At 44.2% G+C, this 19,103-nt stretch overlaps 1 protein-coding gene across 1 annotated transcript; it reads left to right on the forward strand.

Moving 5' to 3' along the window:
* The first annotated feature begins 14,254 nt into the window (after positions 1-14,254).
* Positions 14,255-17,452, forward strand: LOC120650137 (fe(2+) transport protein 1-like). The gene is made up of 2 exons (XM_039927161.1): positions 14,255-15,054; positions 16,794-17,452. The coding sequence occupies exons 1-2, from the start codon at positions 14,338-14,340 to the stop codon at positions 17,247-17,249; spliced, it is 1,173 nt and encodes a 390-aa protein (XP_039783095.1). The 5' UTR covers positions 14,255-14,337; the 3' UTR covers positions 17,250-17,452.
* Positions 17,453-19,103: the final 1,651 nt, after the last annotated feature.

The following is a 19,103-nucleotide window of genomic DNA, read 5'->3' on the forward strand; positions in this document are numbered from 1 at the left end:
TCAAGCATGGGGGCATGCTGCGGCGGCGCCCCCACCATTTAGCAACTACGGTTACCCACCCCCATCATACCAAGGAGAGATGCCCGACCCGTCATTTGGAGCATAATTTTTTGACCTCCCTTGACCGGAACAAGGAATGAGAATCATGGGTGCCTATGCAAGAAGAAACATTGAAGACATAGACGTCAACCGGAGGCACACAAGCCAACTAGAAGATGGAACCGCAGGAATTGCATATCAAATGGGACTTCTAGGCCTGGCGCCACTGGAACAATTTAATGGAGGAGCATTTCAGCAGTATTATGACAAAGGATACAACGCAAGAGCCAATCAAGGAGAGTGATCGACGACAAGACCATGAATAAAATGCTCGCACGTGTGGTTTGGATTTTTCTATTTCTTTTCATTTATTTTCAGCATGTGTGCGTAGCAATTTTCTGTTTTATTTATTTTTCAGCATGTGTGCAATTTGCTTTCTTTTGTTTTCATCACCATGATAAATAAATGCGTCACCCACGCTTTAATGTTATGGTTAGTAATGATGATAGAAAGTTTGTGCCATGATAAAATATGATGATCGTTGCCGCCCTGTCTACTTTCTTGTGCTTGGTTTATGCATGATTAAACTAATGCTCTCTCTTACATGATCTGAAAATTAATTAAATGCCGACTAATTCAATTGTGGAGGTTATGATAAATTAAGACCCATATCTTTTATTCTTGCTCTCTTACTTAAGCTTGTCAAGGAAAATTTAATTTGGATTTAATTTTGAGCTAACCTTGTCAATGATACCTTTTGCAATTGCTCTACCCTTCTACAAGACTAAATGATATATCATAACAAACCATGGAGCAAGAATTATTTTCAGGTGAATTAATTCAGGATTTATCTTCTTTGGTACGAGACTAAGAAGCTGACCATTCCGTATTTTTGTGTACCTCTCTTTTGCTAGCCATTATATCCATGCATTGTGAGTTTCTATACCAGGAATATCGCAAACCTCGCTGGATATCCACCCTTAACCAAAAGCATCTTTTTGTGAAACATCTCCTTGACCACAACCTATATATTGAGTATATATTTTTATTTCGACGACAAAACAGTGGAATCAAGAGCAAAATTCAGTAAAACATAAGCTTGGGAAGCATCAAAGAGTTCGCAGAAGAAAAATCCAAAGAATTGGAGGCCTACAGACAGTAGGCTGGCCGGCCTGCCCCTTTTCCTCCTCTGTTGGCTTCAATCTTTCACGAGGAGATGCTCCCTTGAATTCCAAAGTTGAGTCCAGAGAATTGATAAAGGTTTTGTGCACTCACTCCATCAAGTTATCATCACTTCATTGCTTGAGGACAAGCAAACGTTCAAGCATGGGGGGAGGTGGAGTAAGTGCATTGTGTTGCCAATGGTTCTGAGGAGCAAAAACAAAGAAAAAAAGGGAGACAGAAAAGAAAAAAAAATGAATGATGATGAAAAGCTTCTCGGTTCCTTTAGCTTCATTAAACTCCAAGTACTTTGAAGATTATTCTATACTCAATTATTCCAACCATGTGCAATCCGATAACAAGGACTTCAGTTGTGCCTTGGGATCAACCGTTGCCATTTGCACATGTCCACCATCTAAAGTGTGTGTTCCATTCTCTCCCTCTCCATAAAGAAATTATTTTCCAATGGTCTTTTTGACGAGTCTCGGTAAATCCATAAGAAGTATTTCTTGTTTTGATAATATCTTGATTATAATATCTTTTGTTAGGACTAACCTTTCCATAGCTCCAGATAAAGCCTCACACATACATATGAGAGAAAGAAAGGAGAAAGTTCTAGCAAGTTTGAGAGACAAGATGAGCTGAGAGTTTCCATGAGCAAATTTTAATGAGGTTTAAATTATTGATCTTGGTTTAGCATTATTTATGGAACTTACTTTCTTAATTCTGAGACTTGTTTAATTTTGAGAGCATGTGCTTAATAATTGTGGGGAAGCATTTAACTTGTATCTACCTTCCACATTGAAAAAGCTGGTTACAACTTGAACTATTAAACTGCAAAATATTTTTGGGAGCATTGTATTTTCTCGTGTATCATCAAGTGCAGGGATTAGACACTGAAAGGCAACGCTGATTTTTATCAAAGACTTACTTGGGGACGAGCAAGGTTTAAGCATGGGGGGAATGTTGGCGCTCCTTAAGTATCCATTTTATCCCATGTTTAACTTTGATAATGGCATGAATTTAATATCAAAATCACTAATCATCCTAACCTCGTCCCAATTATTGGTCGTTTTCGCGTTTGCACATATATTTTGGATGTACTTTATTTTTGCAGGTTTTTGACCAATTTTGGAGCATGAAAGGACGAGGCCCGCGATCACGCGATGACACGAAGAAAGACAAAGGCGAAAGCCCGAACAAAGGACCGAAGGCCATGATGATTAGAGGTCCGTTCGTGCACATCCACCCTCCAATGAAGCCCAAAGGACAAAGTCCACAAGATAAGATCAAGATACTTCGGGGTTAAGCAAAGCAAAGAGAGATTTAAGGAAGGATTTTCCATCCTATCCTTTTCCTCGAAGAAATCTCGAATATAACGACGTCTAATGGGGTGCAATCGTGAAAGGCATAAACTCTAGAAGACTCCAGGAGACTTGGGGAGAAAGGAGGACATGAGGCGGCGAAGAAATGGGCCAGGCCGGCCAGCCTGGGTCCATTAGGCTGGCCGGCCCAGCCCCTTTTTGGGGCGGTTCGGCCTCCCCTTTGACCTAGGGTTTCCTGAGGCTATTTAAAGACCCCTCCCCAAGGTTCACGGGGAGATCAATTCGTGAGACGACGCCAAGGAGCAGAGAAGATAGAGGGACACCTCTCAGAGAGCCGAGAATCGTGCTAGTTATTTAGGGTTTGCCCTAGCCGACGTGGGAACCTTGCAAGGAAGACCACATCGGAGTTCCGGAGCTAGGATCATCAAGATCAAGGTAGGGCCCCAGTTGTGATCTTGTGATGTACAATCATTCATGTTGAAGTTATTTGTGATTCCGAATGTTTAGCGACCATGTTCTCTCTTTCGATTTCGTTCTTTTCTTTGGGTTTGCTTCATCCTAGATCTATTATCGAGATAGATCGCTTAGCATGATCTTGTAGTCATGGTGGCTAGAGGTTCATGGCGGAACTACCAAAGGGGGTTCGACTTGCTTCAGGGTACTTTCGTCCAAAGGGGGGCGTCGTGACAGGGCGTTACCACTGAGTAGGTGGGGTACCGAGGGATCGGATTGGAGATTTTAAGTTTAAAGATGCTTTTCATTGAGATTCACATCTATCTTACTTCACTACATCTAGCTGGAACTACAACATATGCATGATCTAGGTGATCTAGATTGGTTATCTCTAACTTTCTCTTGCTACCTTCGGTGTTTGTCATTTTTAGTAGATTAGATTCATTTTTCACCATCTCAACACAAAGGAATCTCTATGCTAGTAGATTGTTTCTTGTATCTTTGGTTCCATGGATTGATAAACCTTGGGGGAATACTCTAAGGGAAAAGCTACACGAACCGTGCGCTTGCGGTATACAAATCGGGGACGCTAAGGAGCGTCAACAAGCTTTTCTGGCGCCATTGCCGGGGACCCATCGATTTAAGATCCAATCTTACTTGCATTCGTTAATATTTCTTTTTCTTGATTTTTCTTTTTGACCTTTTTAGATCTCTTATTTTTCTGAGCTAACTAAAAAAACGGATCTATTCCACGAAAATCAATCTAATCTAGAGTTTGCTTTATTTTGCTTTATTTTTCTTTTATGTTTTAGATCTTGTATATTCATCTTTTAGATCTGGTATATATTTTTCTTTTTCACTAACCCCTAACAGGAGATGGACGGGAGCCTTTCCAACAAACCCAAAAATTGTGGATGATCCAGAAAAAATTTACAAGCAAAGGAGATGAGAAGCACGATTAAGGAAGCCAGAACTAGTAGATCCAAAAGTCGAAGCTGACGGTTCATCGTCTTCACCTCAAGCGACTCCACCGACAAGTCCAAAGGAGGCGCCACTTCACCAAGGGATGGCGCTATCGGAGCAGGAGCGTACGATCGGAGAGCTATGCACTCCGGACATTCGGTACTTGCCGATCCAAAATCTCGACAACATCGGAGTTCCATTCGAGATCAAGACTTCAATCATAAGGATGGTGCAAAGCTCGCCCTTCACTGGAAAAGAAGACGCTAATCTACATCTTCAAGCGTTCCTCCAACTATGCCGCACCTTCGACATGCAAGGGATGACTCAAGATCAAATAAGAGCGATGCTCTTTCCGTTCTCTCTACTTGGGAGAGCGTCGCAATGGTTTCGTTCTCTACCACCGCGCACGGTGCAAAATTGGGAGTCCTTGATGAAAAAGTTCATGACGGATTCTACTCGCCGGGCAAGTACTTGAATCATTTATATTATTGTATAAAAACGTAATCGCAATTCGAATACTTTTATTATATATGTATTGTACAATTATACTTTATGTGTTATATATATCATTTTTTATATTTTTCACTTAATTACCAGACTCAATTATAATTTTCATTCAATAATGGATTACTGAACTAATTTTATTTATTTCATGAAATTACATTCACATTAACAAAGTATACTCTCTCACTAACACACACTATCTCTCAAACTCACACACTACTCATTAATATCATGAAATTACTTAATTTTATGTAAAATTCACTTTTTAAACGTTAATATCGTGATAGAATCCACTTTCTGTCGAAAAGCAACAGTTTGAAAAAATTTGTTCACCTAATATATTTTTGCATGGTCAAAATAACAAATATGATTTCAAAAAAATTAGATATTTCGTTGACCCAATCACTTGAATGAAAATTAATTATTTTTGTTGCGTGTATCAAGTTTATATAGAGATAAGAAATTTTGTTCCATAATTTTTGGAATCAAAATTTATTAACTGAATTAACAAATGAAAGCCTATTTTAAAAGAGAAGTAAAAAGAAATAAAAACAAACATAAGATTTGGCGGGAATGAGGGAAAACGGGCCCCTTTTGTCTCGGGTGGTAGATCCACCCGGGACTAAAGGTGGGCCGCGGGCTGGGAATTTTCCCGGCCCGCCCAAAAATACCTTGTCCCGGGTGGAGCCACGACCCGGGACAAAAGGCCCTTTTGTCCCGGGTGGTGGATTCACCCGGGACAAAAGGTGTCCCGGGTGGTGGCTCCACCCGGGACAAAAGGCCCCCACCTCTATATCTCCCTTCTTCCTCCCCCTTCCCCAACACTTGGTGGTTTTCTTGATCTGTGTCGCGCCGCCGTCGTCCCCTGCTCCCACCGCGCCTCCTGCTCGCCGCCGCCGCCGTCCCCGAGCGCCGCCGACCTCCGCCGCCCGAGCTCCGCCGCCCCATCGCGCCGTCGGTGCCGAGCTCCGCCGTCCCCGAGCACCGTCGACGTCCCCCACGAGCGCCGCGCGTCCGAGCTCGATCCGCCGCCCGAGTGCCGTCGGGCCGCCTCCACGCCGCCGTTCCGCCCCTTTGGAGTCGCCGGTGAGGTTCGCCACCATGTTCTCCACCCTGTGCGTGCCTCCCCTGGCCCGCTCCGGCCCCGCCTTCGTCGCGCCGGCCGTCGTGTGCCTCGACGCCGCCGCCCTCGCCTCTGTGCGCCGCCGGCTACGCCTCGACGTCGCCGCACCGCCGCCTCGCCGCTACTTCACCCGCCGGCACGCCTCGACGCCGACGCCGCGCCGTCGTCCTTGTCCCCGATGTGGTATGGGTCGGGCGCCGGCCATTTCTTTTTTTTCTTTTACTATAGAATTATATATATATTATTTGTTTCTATTAGTAAATATTAACTACAATTTAATTATAGAGATATTTTTGTTGAATTTAATTAAGGTATAAGGTTTCCATTATTTGATATTATCTAGAATTTAGTTATTAGATATAGTGAGAATTATGGAGAATTTAGAGAGAAATAGAGAAGGAAATGCTTTTATTTATTTAAATAGAGAGTGTATAATGTATTAGAGAATTAGAGAGTGTATAATGTATTTATTATTTAATTATGTCATTCAAAAACTTTAATTATCTTGTATTCATTATTTACATATGTCATTCATAGACTTTAATTTATCATGTATTTATTATTTAATTATGTCATTCAAAGACTTTAATTACATGTATTCTTTATTCTTAATTGAAAGGTGTCATTTATATTACTTCTTTATATTCACCGACGCTCTCTCCTTCTCACCGACGCTCGCTCACTCACTCACTCACATACACACACACTCACTCACTCGGTCGCTCACTCGTTCAATACTTAAACCGTTACCGAACGTAGTCTCCTTCTCGTTACCGCTTGGAAATGGTTAGAGTATTTGCCATCTAAACGTCCATGTAAATGTAGTCCGATCCAAATGTAGTCCCCTTCTCGACCTCGTCCATGTAAACGAATTTTGATCCAATCCTCTCAAATATGTACATTTTTTAGAGAATTTTTTTAAGGGTTTTATTTGTATTCATATTTTAGTTACGATGGACCCGCGACACACAGACGCGGAAGACGAACAATTCCTGTTGAATATGATTAGCGAAGGTCAAGGAGATGTCCCTGAACAAGCTGATGATGGCAGCAATACCGACATATATTTGAATATGTCCGGTGATGGAATTGAGCCACCATCTATTCAGGATGACGCTGCTAGTGAACAAAGTGCTAATGTATATATCACAACTATACTTATTTGTAGTGAAAATCATATTTTCATCTGAATCTATATGAATATTATGAATATATTTTTATAGCCGTCTAGATCATCGTCGCAGCAGAAAAAGACAAAGCGAGACCCGACAAAAAAACTGGAAGGGCGGTTCATTATAACGGAAGTTGGTCCAAATGGCGAACCGATCGCTCCAGAAGCTGCCGCCAAAAAATTCATAAGACAATCCGGATGTATTGTCAGGGACCACATCCCGATCAGCTTCGGGCTCTGGAAAGCTTCCAATCCAAGCGAGGAACGGGATGCGGTACCCGAAAGAGAAAAAGAATGGTGCTGGCGGGAGCTTAAGAAAAACTTAACGGTTCCAGCTAAATCCGAAGAGATATGCAAGCGCTGGACCCTGAGTAAGATGGTCGAACAACTGCAATCATTCAAGAAAATTTTGACGAAGAAATATATCAAGACCAGGACCACACCCGTATTTACCGGCGAGCTCAAAAAGCTCAGGGGTCACTGGGATGCATTTGTGGAATACAATTCTTCAGAGCTTGGGCTTCAGAAGGTGCAGAAGGCCAAAGACAATGCCTCGAAGAAAGTGTACCATCACACTCTAGGCCAAGGAGGCTAGAAGCTTGCAATACCCAAATGGGATAAGATGGAGCAGGATCTGCTTGACAGAGGCATCCAACCTGCGACCATGAACTGGCCTGAAAGGTCAAGGACCTAGTTTTATGGTCACGGGGAAAGCTTGGACCCATTGACGGGTGACTGCATCTATGGGCCAAACATCCAGCGAGCAGCCCAGAGACTACAGGAGGCCATACAAGCAGCGGCCGAGGAAACATTCTAGCCGGATAGAGAGAGGGACAAGCTGACTTACGCCCTTGGGAATCCAGAGCATCCGGGCCGCACAAGAGGCAAAGGCGTGGTTCCATGGAAGTATGGGTTCAGGGATTACATTGAATCATATAGAAGCTGGCAAATAAGAAAGAATGATGAGCGGGAGCACTTGCGAAGGCTAGAGGAACGGCTCATGTCACACGATCAAAGACCGGAGGAAGAGGTTCAACGCCAAGTGGCCATAGCAATGAGCCAGCAACAGCAAGAGCAAACGGTGCCTCCAGAGCCTAATGTCGCAGCCGATCATCTGTCTCAGCGGAAAAGCAGCTGCGCTTCCACAGACGTCGCCGTCGCCGAGCCAACGGGGATCCAGGCCGCAGTTGAAGTGACGGCCCCGCAGTGATTTCCAGTGGATGAGATCACCCAGCGGACACCTTGTGACCTGTAGACTGCCGTTAAGAACTTAATGTTCACTGTTGCGTACGGTACCGCCATGCCAACCCAACCAGGAGACGTGTACCACGGGCAGCAAATTCCGCCAGGATACACAAGAGTTGGCGTGGAGTAGGTGTGCCAGGGTTGGGAGACGCTCGAGCTTGATATTCCTGGAGGCGATGGGGAGAGGACACTAGCAGAAGCCATTCATGGCTACATCCTATGTGATAAGCGCTACATTGTCCTAAAGTCGGATGATCAAACACCAAGACCGGCATCTCCGCAAAACTCCCCAAGGGTAGCACTATCTCGGCAAGGTTCACCGGCACATTCTCCATCACCATCATCTCATGCGCTGATGAACACTCAAGAGTCACCGTCGCCTCCATGGTCACCCCCTCCGCCGCCGGCAAAGAAGCAGAAACGGCCGCCGGCAAAGAAGGTAGCTGCACCGGCTAAGGAGCCTCCAAAGAAGAAGGAAAAGGAGAAGAAAACCAAGGAGGCTCCTATTAAACCCTGCGACATGAGCCTTGAAGAATGCGATCGGATAACTCAAGAAAGAGTTAAAGAGCACTTCAAGCCGAAGCCGGAGCCGGAGCCCGAGAAAGTGATAAATCCGATAGATTTGAAATTTTTTAAGGGAATGTGTGAAGCAAATAAGAGAAAATTCATTCCGAGAGACCCCCCCTTCAGACTACGAACGCACAATTATCAAAACTACTGAGAAAAAGAAGAGACAATCAAAGTCGTCGTCGTCCGACGTTCCACAGCTCGGAGCCCAAAAGAAACAATCAATAGAGCCTCTCGTAGTGGGACAGACGGCACAAGAACAAGACTTTGTTAAATTTTGGAAAGAATCAAACCTGACGTATTGTTCCATCAGGAGGGCCTCGACATCTCTATGGTCGGCTTGTGGGTTCTGTAAGTATTTTACTCTCCTTACGTATTGTTTTGCATGATCTCAACATACTGATCTTTTGATTTATTCGGAATCATGTAGAATGGAGATACAAACTTGCAGGAGAAAGGGATACTCTCACCTCGGCTTCATCGACCCAATTACTTATAATTGGAGGATTCTACGCGACACTGCCGATGAGCTATACCAAAACTTGTTCAAGTACATAAGCGTTCATCACAACAAGCAAATGATATTGTTTCCTTACAACTTTGCGTGAGTGATTCCTTCCGTCTAACTCTTTCTATTCTGTAATCGAATTGTTTAAACCTTAACTACCAAGAACTGCCTCCGTATAATCTTACATTGAACACTGGGTCCTAATTGTCATAATTCCCGAGAAGAGCCTACCCGTGGTTATGGACTCATTGAGGAGACCTCCAGAACAATATGAAAATCTTCTTAACATGATGAAAAAGTAATTCTACCACTACTCCGTCGATGACCGATAATTTGAATCACTTTGTTACTTGACTATAATTGTTCTAATCATTCACAGGATTTGGAAAGAATTCGCTAAAAATCATCTAGGAAAATTTGACAAGGAATTGAAGATCAAGACAGATTTTGCGGTACGCACTTGGATGATTCGTTGCACGATTCATTAGTTTTATTATATATTCATGTAAATACCTGATAATTTCTTCTCTCTTAAAGTGTATGAGGCAGAAACAAGGCACTAATTTATGCGCATACTATGTATGCGAGAACATCCATGGTCTGGTAGGTCCTCCAAAGGGCTGGACAGATTGGGAGGAGGAAGTAAGTAAAAAACTTGTTAATATTTGAACTCGTATTTTAATTAGTCGAAATTAATTATCCTCTTTTTCCATAGGTCGAGGAGATGCGCGATAAACTCATACCGGAGGAAAAGATTATGGCGATTCAAGAATAATTGTCCAGATTTATTGTTGAGCAAGTCCTCGATCCAAAAGGCGAATTATACTATGATGGACTATCTAATATTGACAATCGCAGAAAATATGATAATATACGCGTATATATGTAATTAAGAACAAATATACCTATGTAAATATATATGTGTGTATGTATTAAATTTCTATTTATGAGTATGTATGTATTATATATATAAGCACTCCAATAATATATGTGTATATATATATATATATTTATATAATATTGGTCCTAGACATTTTCATATGTAAAGGAATTCACATGTATAGATATGTGTGTGTATATATATATATATAAGTCAATTAATTTATATATGAAAACTATCTAGGACAAATATTATATAAGTAACTATATATATTAGTGGAGATCATACACACTGAATTCTAATACATAAGTTTAATTGAAATGCAAAAGTATAATTGAAATAGAAAAAGAATTGAGAAAAGGAAAACAGGAAGAAAAAAAAGACCTCACCAACCGGGACAAAAGGGTGCGCCAGCCTCTCGGTTGCCAGACCCCTTTTGTCCCGAACTGTCGTTCTCAATTGGAAAACCGGGACAATAGAGATTTTTCAACCGGGACAAATCAACGTTTGTATAGTAGTGCTGCGGCCGGCTGTCCCTCCCCTACCTGATGACCGCTCTCCGCGCCAGCAGTGGTGGACAAAGCTATCGAGATCGATGTAGACGGCGCCGGCCGCCACGCTCTCGCTGTCGCTGCTCGGTCGAACAGTTCCTCCGATCTAAAAGGCTAGAGGTCGGAAGGCCGAAGGTTTTGGTTAGCAGGCCACGGCCACGAACAGGTTCCGGGCCGTGTTTTGCAGCCCGATCGAGGAGACCGGCGCAGCCGAAATTGAATAGATGGAATTACAGGAAGTTTAGGTAAGCTAGCTGAACTAGAGACTTGGAATCCGAACATGAAATCGAGTCTTAGCGCGAAGTATAGGGCATGGTTTCAGGTTGGATAGGAAGCTCCGGGTTAGCATGCAGGCCATGCCTCATCCTCACACCATGGCAGAACACACGAGAAGCATCTTCTCGGGGCCAAAAAAAGAAAATAAAAAAACACGTCATCGCGACACGATACGAACTGAAACACAACCTAACTCAGGGGAGTTGGCTACGATAGATTAATGATGTGATGACAGGGGAGATGACGAATCCACGGGAATAAAATAACACGTTGTTTGTTCTCTAGCGTTTGTTTGTTCTCTGGCCACCACGAGATAACGAAAACAAAGTGCGGCTATGAAATTCTTCGTCGTATATATATAAGCCGTGCAGGCTATCCATTTGCCTTTGGTACGGTGCTATACTTGCTATGTCAACGAGCTTATCCGCGTCATCACCTTATTAGCTGCTTATAATCAGTAGATTTATTATAAATTTGTTTTCATAAGTCGTGACTTAATCACGAGACGAATCTATTAAACATAGTTAGTCCATAATTTGACTAGTAATTACTACAGTAATTATCTGCTAATCATGCATTGATTATACTTAATAGATTCGTCTAGAGCTCTAATTGCAACTTATGCAATTATTTTTATATAAGTTGACATCCGAAACTTCAAATTAACATCCGAGCATTCGATGTGATAGCTACTTAAAAATGAAACGAGGCCTAATATTCTTGGTCAACAAAGAATGTATATATATACTGAATTTAATTAATTTGACCAACAGAATTAATCAACTCCTCCAATTCGGCAGATAATAATCAAGCTCCAAATTAATCAGTAACGAATGGGTACTTAATTTCCTCTTCCTGATTGAATCACGTAAGGGCCAGGCATATGCTGGATTAAAAAAAAAGGGTGTAGTGCAGCCTCTGACGCTGACAACTCAACTGGCACGGCAGTACGGCAACTGTACAAGGATCGTACGGGCACATACGGTGCACCGACAGCTGGTTTATATTCAGCGGCCGAATTGTTTGGACGGATAATGTACATGCTGACCTCAGCGACAGCGCCGGTACAGTACGGCGTGCCGTTCCATCTTGAGTGGCTTGGAGTACGTAATTGCCGATTGGAATACAATTAATCCCAATGTCAACGAACTTAGCCCGGCCTGAATTATCAATGTCAACCACCTAATCTCCACGCTGCTTGTGCTCGGCAGCATGGAATCGAATGCTTATTAGTCGTCTCGATCCACTGCCGAAAATAAAGAAAAGGATAGGGGCGGGTTTTTCTGCAGCTTATATATACATGCAAGTATTTTTACTCATCTCTACACAACACCTGGATTTTGAGTCTTTAAATCTCGATCAACGGCTGCGATCACGAGTGTTGGTGATCACCAACTATCTCTCTACCTTACGTCCTCCCTGGCTACTTCGCCTCTATCCATCCACTCGACTGTGTGCATCGCCAGCGGCAGCGTGACCACGAACTGATGACATACTGCCACCCACCGTCTCGTCGTCAGCGCCGGCGAGCGAGGTTCACTGACAATATCTTTCTTCTCGCCGTCTCCCCTCCTTTCTTCCCAGTGACGCTCGAAGTGCTGATCGATCTCCCTCGCCATCGCAAGCCCGTCCAGCATCAACAGCGCCCCGTCACTGAAGCCATCGAGCGAGCATTATTTCCTGTCACTGAAGCCACATCGAGCGAGCACTTTTATATTTCAAAGGTTAATCCGTTGAAAAACTTGCTTCAAACCTACGAAAAGGTTAGTCAGTCCTATAAATGATTCTTGTACTATATGATATTGTCTATCACCGTACTGAATTTGGACTTAGAACACAAAGGGAAATGACCTTTCATTAGGGGTGAGCTAACCAGTTTGAACAGCTATGTGGCGTCAAATTGAGGGAAATAAAAGCTCGTATAGTTTGTGTCCAATCGGACACTGACAACAGTTTAACACAATCTCTCGCACTTTCAGGCGATCAAAAAGGTGCCCTTGCATCTTAGTGGATGGCTGCCTTTTTTTTTTGAAAAAATTCAATTTACTATTTCACCAATCTAGTTTGTCTACCTAACCCTCTGAATAAAATTTAGTTACTCTCATAAATTATTTAGGTTGGTCCGATATACTCTCTAATGAGATTTTTTTTTTATTTTGCAGTGTACAGGTTGAGTTTTACGTCCAAACTTCTTGAACCAAAAGAGAATATTATGCTTTATATGACAAAAATACATTAAAATTTTTTAGTGGTTATTTTATAGGTCAGGAACATTAAGTATAAAATTAATACTAAAGATACAAAATTGTATGAAAAGTAACCATGAAAAATTCCTAAAAGACACTTTTAACATCAGGTATTATATTACACGTTACCTCGCAAAATTTGATCTTAAAACTCAACTCATACGTGGAGAAAATAAAAAAGAATGTTATTAGGGATAGATTGGCACCAACTAAAATAGTTCAAGGGATTGGAGTAAATTGAGTCTAAATTTTGTTCGATGGTTAAAGGATAATGTGCGTTGGTGATGACTGATGAGGGTAGTAAAATAGACTCTTTATGTCTCCTTTTAAGAGAGTCTACAACTGCTACCAGCACAAGGTTAGTATACCACAGGTATATTATGGCCATAGGTTAGCTGATTTACTCTCCCTTCCAAATTATATTTTTTAACTTTTTTAATCTCAAGTTTGACCAATCGTCTTATTCAAAAACTTGTACAAATATAGTCAAATTTAAGTTATTCTTGAAGAACTTTTATTTATAAAGCAAGCCACAACAAAATAAGTGATATTTTCACTAATTTTTAAATAAGACGAGTGATCCAACTTGAGGTCAAAAAAGTCAAACGAATTATAATTTGGAACGGATGTGGTAGATAGGAACCGAGGATGTAGCCCAGCCTAGCCAGAATTGAACACCATTTTCAGGCAACTGATCTTTGAAAGGTACTCACTCTTTTTTCAGAAAAGCCAAATGATTACTTTGTTTTTTCAGAATAAATCTTTGGTCCATAATAAAATTTAGGTTGTGTTTAGTTGGCAAAAAAGTTTGAGTTTTGGTACTGTAGCATATTTCATTGTTATTTGATAATTAATGTCCAATCATAGACTAATTAGGCTTAAAAGATTCATCTCGTATGGAACAATTTATACTCCATGCATGTGTCCAAAGATTCAATGTGACGGCCTGACGGGTACTGTAGGAATTTTTTTTGGGGAACTAAACATGGCCTTATAATCATAAGTATTTTATTTACAAATCTATTGGTATTTGTTATGAAACTAGGCATTGACAGAGTGATTGTTGGTCAAATAATTGTCATATCGAAATAAAGACTTCATTTCTCCAATAAAATTCCTGGTTTGAGGGAGGTCCTCCAACTGCCTCGAGTGTGTCCCACGGTGCGTCCTGTAAGATCACTCTCCAGGTGACTCCAAACTGAAATTCCAGGCCCTATAAATACAAACCCTTCTCAAGTACTGAATCGATCATCTGTACACAGCATACTACACTACTATACGACGTCCTGGTTACTTGTTGGATCATAGTCAAGCTGAGAGCAAAGATGTCGTCTCGAACCCAGCTGCAAGCCCGCCATGTCCCTCTCGCAGTCCTCGTCCTCCTCGCCGCCGCCGCCGCTCCCTTGCTCGCCGGTGCGCAGCCGGCGTCCCCTGACCCGGCCGCGGCCGACGACGCCTGCGCCGACCCCAACGTGGACGGCGCGTGCCACAACGTCCGCAAGGCGCTGCGCCTGAAGCTGATCGCCATCCCGACGATCCTGGTGTCCAGCGTGATCGGCGTGTGCCTGCCGCTCTTCTCCCGCTCCGTCCCCGCGCTCCGGCCCGACCGCAACCTCTTCGTCATCGTCAAGGCCTTCGCGTCGGGGGTCATCCTCGCCACGGGGTACATGCACGTGCTCCCGGACTCCTTCAACAACCTCACCTCGCCGTGCCTGCCCAAGAAGCCCTGGGGGGACTTCTCCTTCACGGCGTTCGTCGCCATGCTCGCCGCCCTGTTCACGCTCATGGTGGACTCGCTCATGCTCACCTTCTACAACCGGAAGAGGAGCGGCAACACCTCCGGCCGGCGCGCGGGCGCCGCGGTCGCCGACCACGAGAGCCCGGCGCACGGGCACGGGCACGGGCACGGGCACGGGCACTGGCATGGCCACGGCCACGGACACGGGGACATCGTCGCGGCGGAGTCCGCGGCAGTCGCCAAGCCCGAGGACGAAGACGAGGCCAGCAAGGTGCAGCTGCGCCGGAACCGTGTCGTCGTTCAGGTAATCGTGTCGCCATCTCCGTACACTCCGGTAGTATGCATCTTCTTGCTTTGTTGGCCGCAGGCGATTGGCCTTGCAGTTCGTATAAGATAAGAGAAACACAATTGTCAACTAGACTCCGCGTCCGTACGTGCTTGCGCGTCTCAAGGACTATCACCGATTCACCGTACGTACGTCCGCAGCTAGATTATGTTGTAACAAAGTCATCAAGATTTTTTCCTTTTTTTTTGCGAGATAGTCTCCTCAATTGGTTTAGACTTCAGAGCAATCAGTGCATCTCACATGCATGTACATCAACTATGATGTCACTGCTCTTTGAATTCTTTGAGATCTGTCAGTGTCACAGGAGGAGAAGGTGAAAGAGCTGACTATACACAAGCATTGAAATAAGCTACTACACAAGTAGATACGGAATAGGTAATAAAGTAGAGTGCTAATAGATAGGTTATATTTTTTAAAAAATATTGGCGCATGCTTCATATTTTTCTTATTTATAATGAATTTTTTAATTTAATCTTAAATATTTTAAATTTGCATAAATGTAAAACCCACCTTTGAATTGCTCAAGGGGTCAAATTTGCTCGGTTTCAACAGTTGGATGGTTTTTGTTATCCAGTTTCGTAGTTGAGGGAAAAATTGGATTTTCCCTAAAATATATTACTCCTTCCTCGAAAAAAGATTTGCATCCTCCCACTATTGACATTGATTTCTTTTCTTTCACACATTGGGTATTGTTTTTTTTATATATGCCGTAGGCCTGCATGAGGAAATGGCAGAAGTACATTAGCAGCTACTAGTCTCTTTAAATTATCATTTAAAATATGACATCATGCACCGATAAACCCGAATCATAAACTTTTGCATTGTTCGTAAGAGCAATTAGCAAAGTCCTATAATCATAGGAAAATGCATGCTTTCAAAAAAAAGTCCAACAGTAGTATTGTCGTATATATGCATATATCATTAGACTAATAAGATCTATTGTTGATAAAATATTGTCACCCATACAAAGGAACAATTACACATAAATCAATTAAATCATCTATCATATGTTTACATATGTTAGAGGTATGATGTGCACACATTTGTAAAAGTCAAACGCCATAAGGTTTTGACAAGTGATTAAGCTAACTAAATATGAGCTTAGTTATAAAGTAGTATAGCCATATTTGTAATTTAATTCAATGGGATTCCAATTGCAATAGAAATTTATCATGTGACATAATTTGTAGTCAATGTACCCATAATGTTCGGCAGTTTGAACCGGTCAAAGTTTTTAGGGTCTTGGAATATATAGACTGACATAACACATCAAATAAGCTATGTGTTTCGTGTTTGACTTATTAATTTAATTAAACAAAGAATGCGAACAACATGAGATGCCCCGCTAGGTGATGTGCACATAGCTAACAATTTTTTTTAACTTATCAAACATGTCAGACATCACTGCAGAAGAAAAGGTATTTTATCTTTTGCTGGAAGATCGCAGTGAAATCCATGACTGATTGATTGTCTTCCATGGCTGATGTGAAGCATCACTGCAAAGAAAAAAAAAGAAGCATATCACTATCAGCTAGTACTAGCTAGCTAGAAAAGTTTTTGTGGAATTATGAAAAGGCGTGCAGTTTGACACGTTCACTAGTATCAGCTAGTAGTACGCAACAGGAAGGTGGTATTTGAGTGCGTGGTTGATCGAAATTAAACCGGACGATCGACATTAATAATGCTAATGCATGCAGGTCCTTGAGATGGGCATCATCGTGCACTCGGTGGTGATCGGGCTGGGCATGGGCGCGTCGCAGAGCGTGTGCACGATCCGGCCGCTGGTGGCGGCCATGTGCTTCCACCAGCTGTTCGAGGGGATGGGGCTCGGCGGCTGCATCCTGCAGGCGGAGTACGGCCTCAGGATGAGGGCCGGGCTGGTGTTCTTCTTCTCGACGACGACGCCGTTCGGGATCGCGCTGGGGCTGGCGCTCACCAGGGTGTACCGGGAGAACAGCCCCACGGCGCTCGTCGTCGTCGGCCTGCTCAACGCCGCCTCCGCGGGGCTGCTCCACTACATGGCGCTCGTCGAGCTCCTCGCCGCCGACTTCATGGGGCCCAGGCTGCAGGGCAGCGTCAGGCTCCAGCTCCTCTCCTTCGCCGCCGTCCTCCTCGGCGCCGGCGGCATGTCCGTCATGGCCAAGTGGGCGTGATGATATATGTCGTCTCTCGCGATCGATCTGTGTTCTGTATGAATAACACAGCGCCTGTACTGTGTGTGTGTGTGTCCTCTAGTGGTTCCTGTGTCTTCCTGTAACCCAGCTTGCTCTTGCTCCGTGTCGATCGGGCTCAGTGTGTGTGCAAGAAGTGTAGCAGTAGTATTCTGGGGTATATATATACGTACACTCTGTTGGTATTTGCTCGATCACCTTTTTTTTGAGAAACCAGGTTTTTTTATTTCACATATAGTTCTTAAAATTTACATTCCAATTTTTACAAAGACACCCTTGAAAGAAAGGAAAAATACAACTCAGTCCTTGCAAGGTCTTCCCGGTGCTCTTCGTCATCAGCGTTCGGGGCAGCCACCCGACGAGCTCCCATCGCACCCGAAGTTGGAGGGGAAACACATCAAGCTTGCAACTTGAAACCGAACTCCATCCCAACGAAGAAACTTCATACTCTTCCGTTGCCATCAGGATTAGCACATCGAAGTTGTCGATGTGCACTGGAATCGTTGAACGCTCTGGCCGAAGAAGATGGCCAGTGGCCATCACATCGTCGGGAGACATGGGTTCAGTCGCCTCAAGGTTCGCAGGCGACCCCGAATCACCAGAAGACGAGTAAACCCGAAGGGAACATAAACCACCAAAACAGGTGGGAATCAGACTCCAACCCGATTTCTCAAGGTAGGAGTAAACATATCTCACAACTACATCTCCAAAAGACCCGCCACCAACGCCGCAGTCGCCGGAGATGCTCTGGAGGGACAAAAGCACCGGTCGCCTGAACCCCAGGCCACCGGGGTGAACTCGCCTTCGCGTCGCCATCATCGAAGCGAAGGACCCTAACCCTAACCTAGCTAGATGTATTCTAATAGGAGGGGATATATACACCACCCACCGGATCCCTAGCACTCCAAGCTCACCGGCAACATAGAGGCCACCGGCGGCGAGGAGAGCCAGCGAATCCGGCGGTCGGAGCGAGAATCGTCTGGAAGTCGCCTGTAACAAGGGAACGAGACGCTTCCAGCGAGAACGAGCCTGCCCAATATTTGCTTTGTTGTGGTTTGTGGAGACCCACAGCCGGGTGCCGTAGTGCACCCGCATAATCCCAGAGGGTGAGTACTCGGGGAAGCACAAAGTGATTCGTCAGATCTACCTAGGGAGCAAGAACACAAGAACACTCGGGAATTTATAGTGGTTCGGGCCGCCGAAGCGTAATACCCTACGTCCACTGTGAGTTGTATTGTTCTTGCGTATGAATGAGTCTATCCTTTGCCCCAGCTGGATACTGGCCTCTGCCGGGACTTGAGTCCTTCTCTAACGGGCGTCTCCCTTTTATAGCTCAAGGGAGACGCGTACATGGGCGTTGAGACCCTGACAGGTGGGCCCAATGTCGATGTATAGCATACTGCGAAGAAGGCATTAATGGTGCTACAGCGGTTGAGAATCTCTCCCCGGATAAGCTTTATCGCACTGCAGACTCTCTGACCGAGGGGGAGGATTCACCTGTCCCGTCGGCGAGCCGCCCGTTGAGGTAGTGTAGGTTGCGGCGTAGACTGTTGGGTCTACCGTGTAGGCGTCATGATGGGCGAAGCCGAGCCGTCGTGTCCAACTGGCATAGCAAGCTGACGTGCGTTGCGTGGGCGGCGCCAGCAGCTGCACTGTGCGCCTCGGTAATGCGCGATCAACAGTGTAGCCTGGCAAAAGTCGCCTCGGGCTCTGCCGTGGCAGAGCGCACTTACGTCTCCCGTATTAAATGCGGTAGGTGGGCGAGTCTTCCTGTGGAAGCCTCGCGGCCGCGCGTGTGCCCGTACCCGCGGACAAGTGGGGGCTACGGACCAGCCC

This window comes from Panicum virgatum, chromosome 9K (assembly GCF_016808335.1).
Source record: "Panicum virgatum strain AP13 chromosome 9K, P.virgatum_v5, whole genome shotgun sequence".
Classification (NCBI taxonomy): Eukaryota; Viridiplantae; Streptophyta; class Magnoliopsida; order Poales; family Poaceae; genus Panicum; species Panicum virgatum.

What these genes read in the sequence shown, in the direction of transcription:
- LOC120650137 (XM_039927161.1), top strand. Translation starts at nt 14,338, where the DNA reads ATGTCGTCTCGAACCCAGCTGCAAGCCCGCCATGTCCCTCTCGCAGTC. An exon ending in GGAACCGTGTCGTCGTTCAG is followed by an intron (nt 15,055 to 16,793) that starts GTAATCGTGTCG and finishes TAATGCATGCAG; the next exon opens with GTCCTTGAGATGGGCATCAT.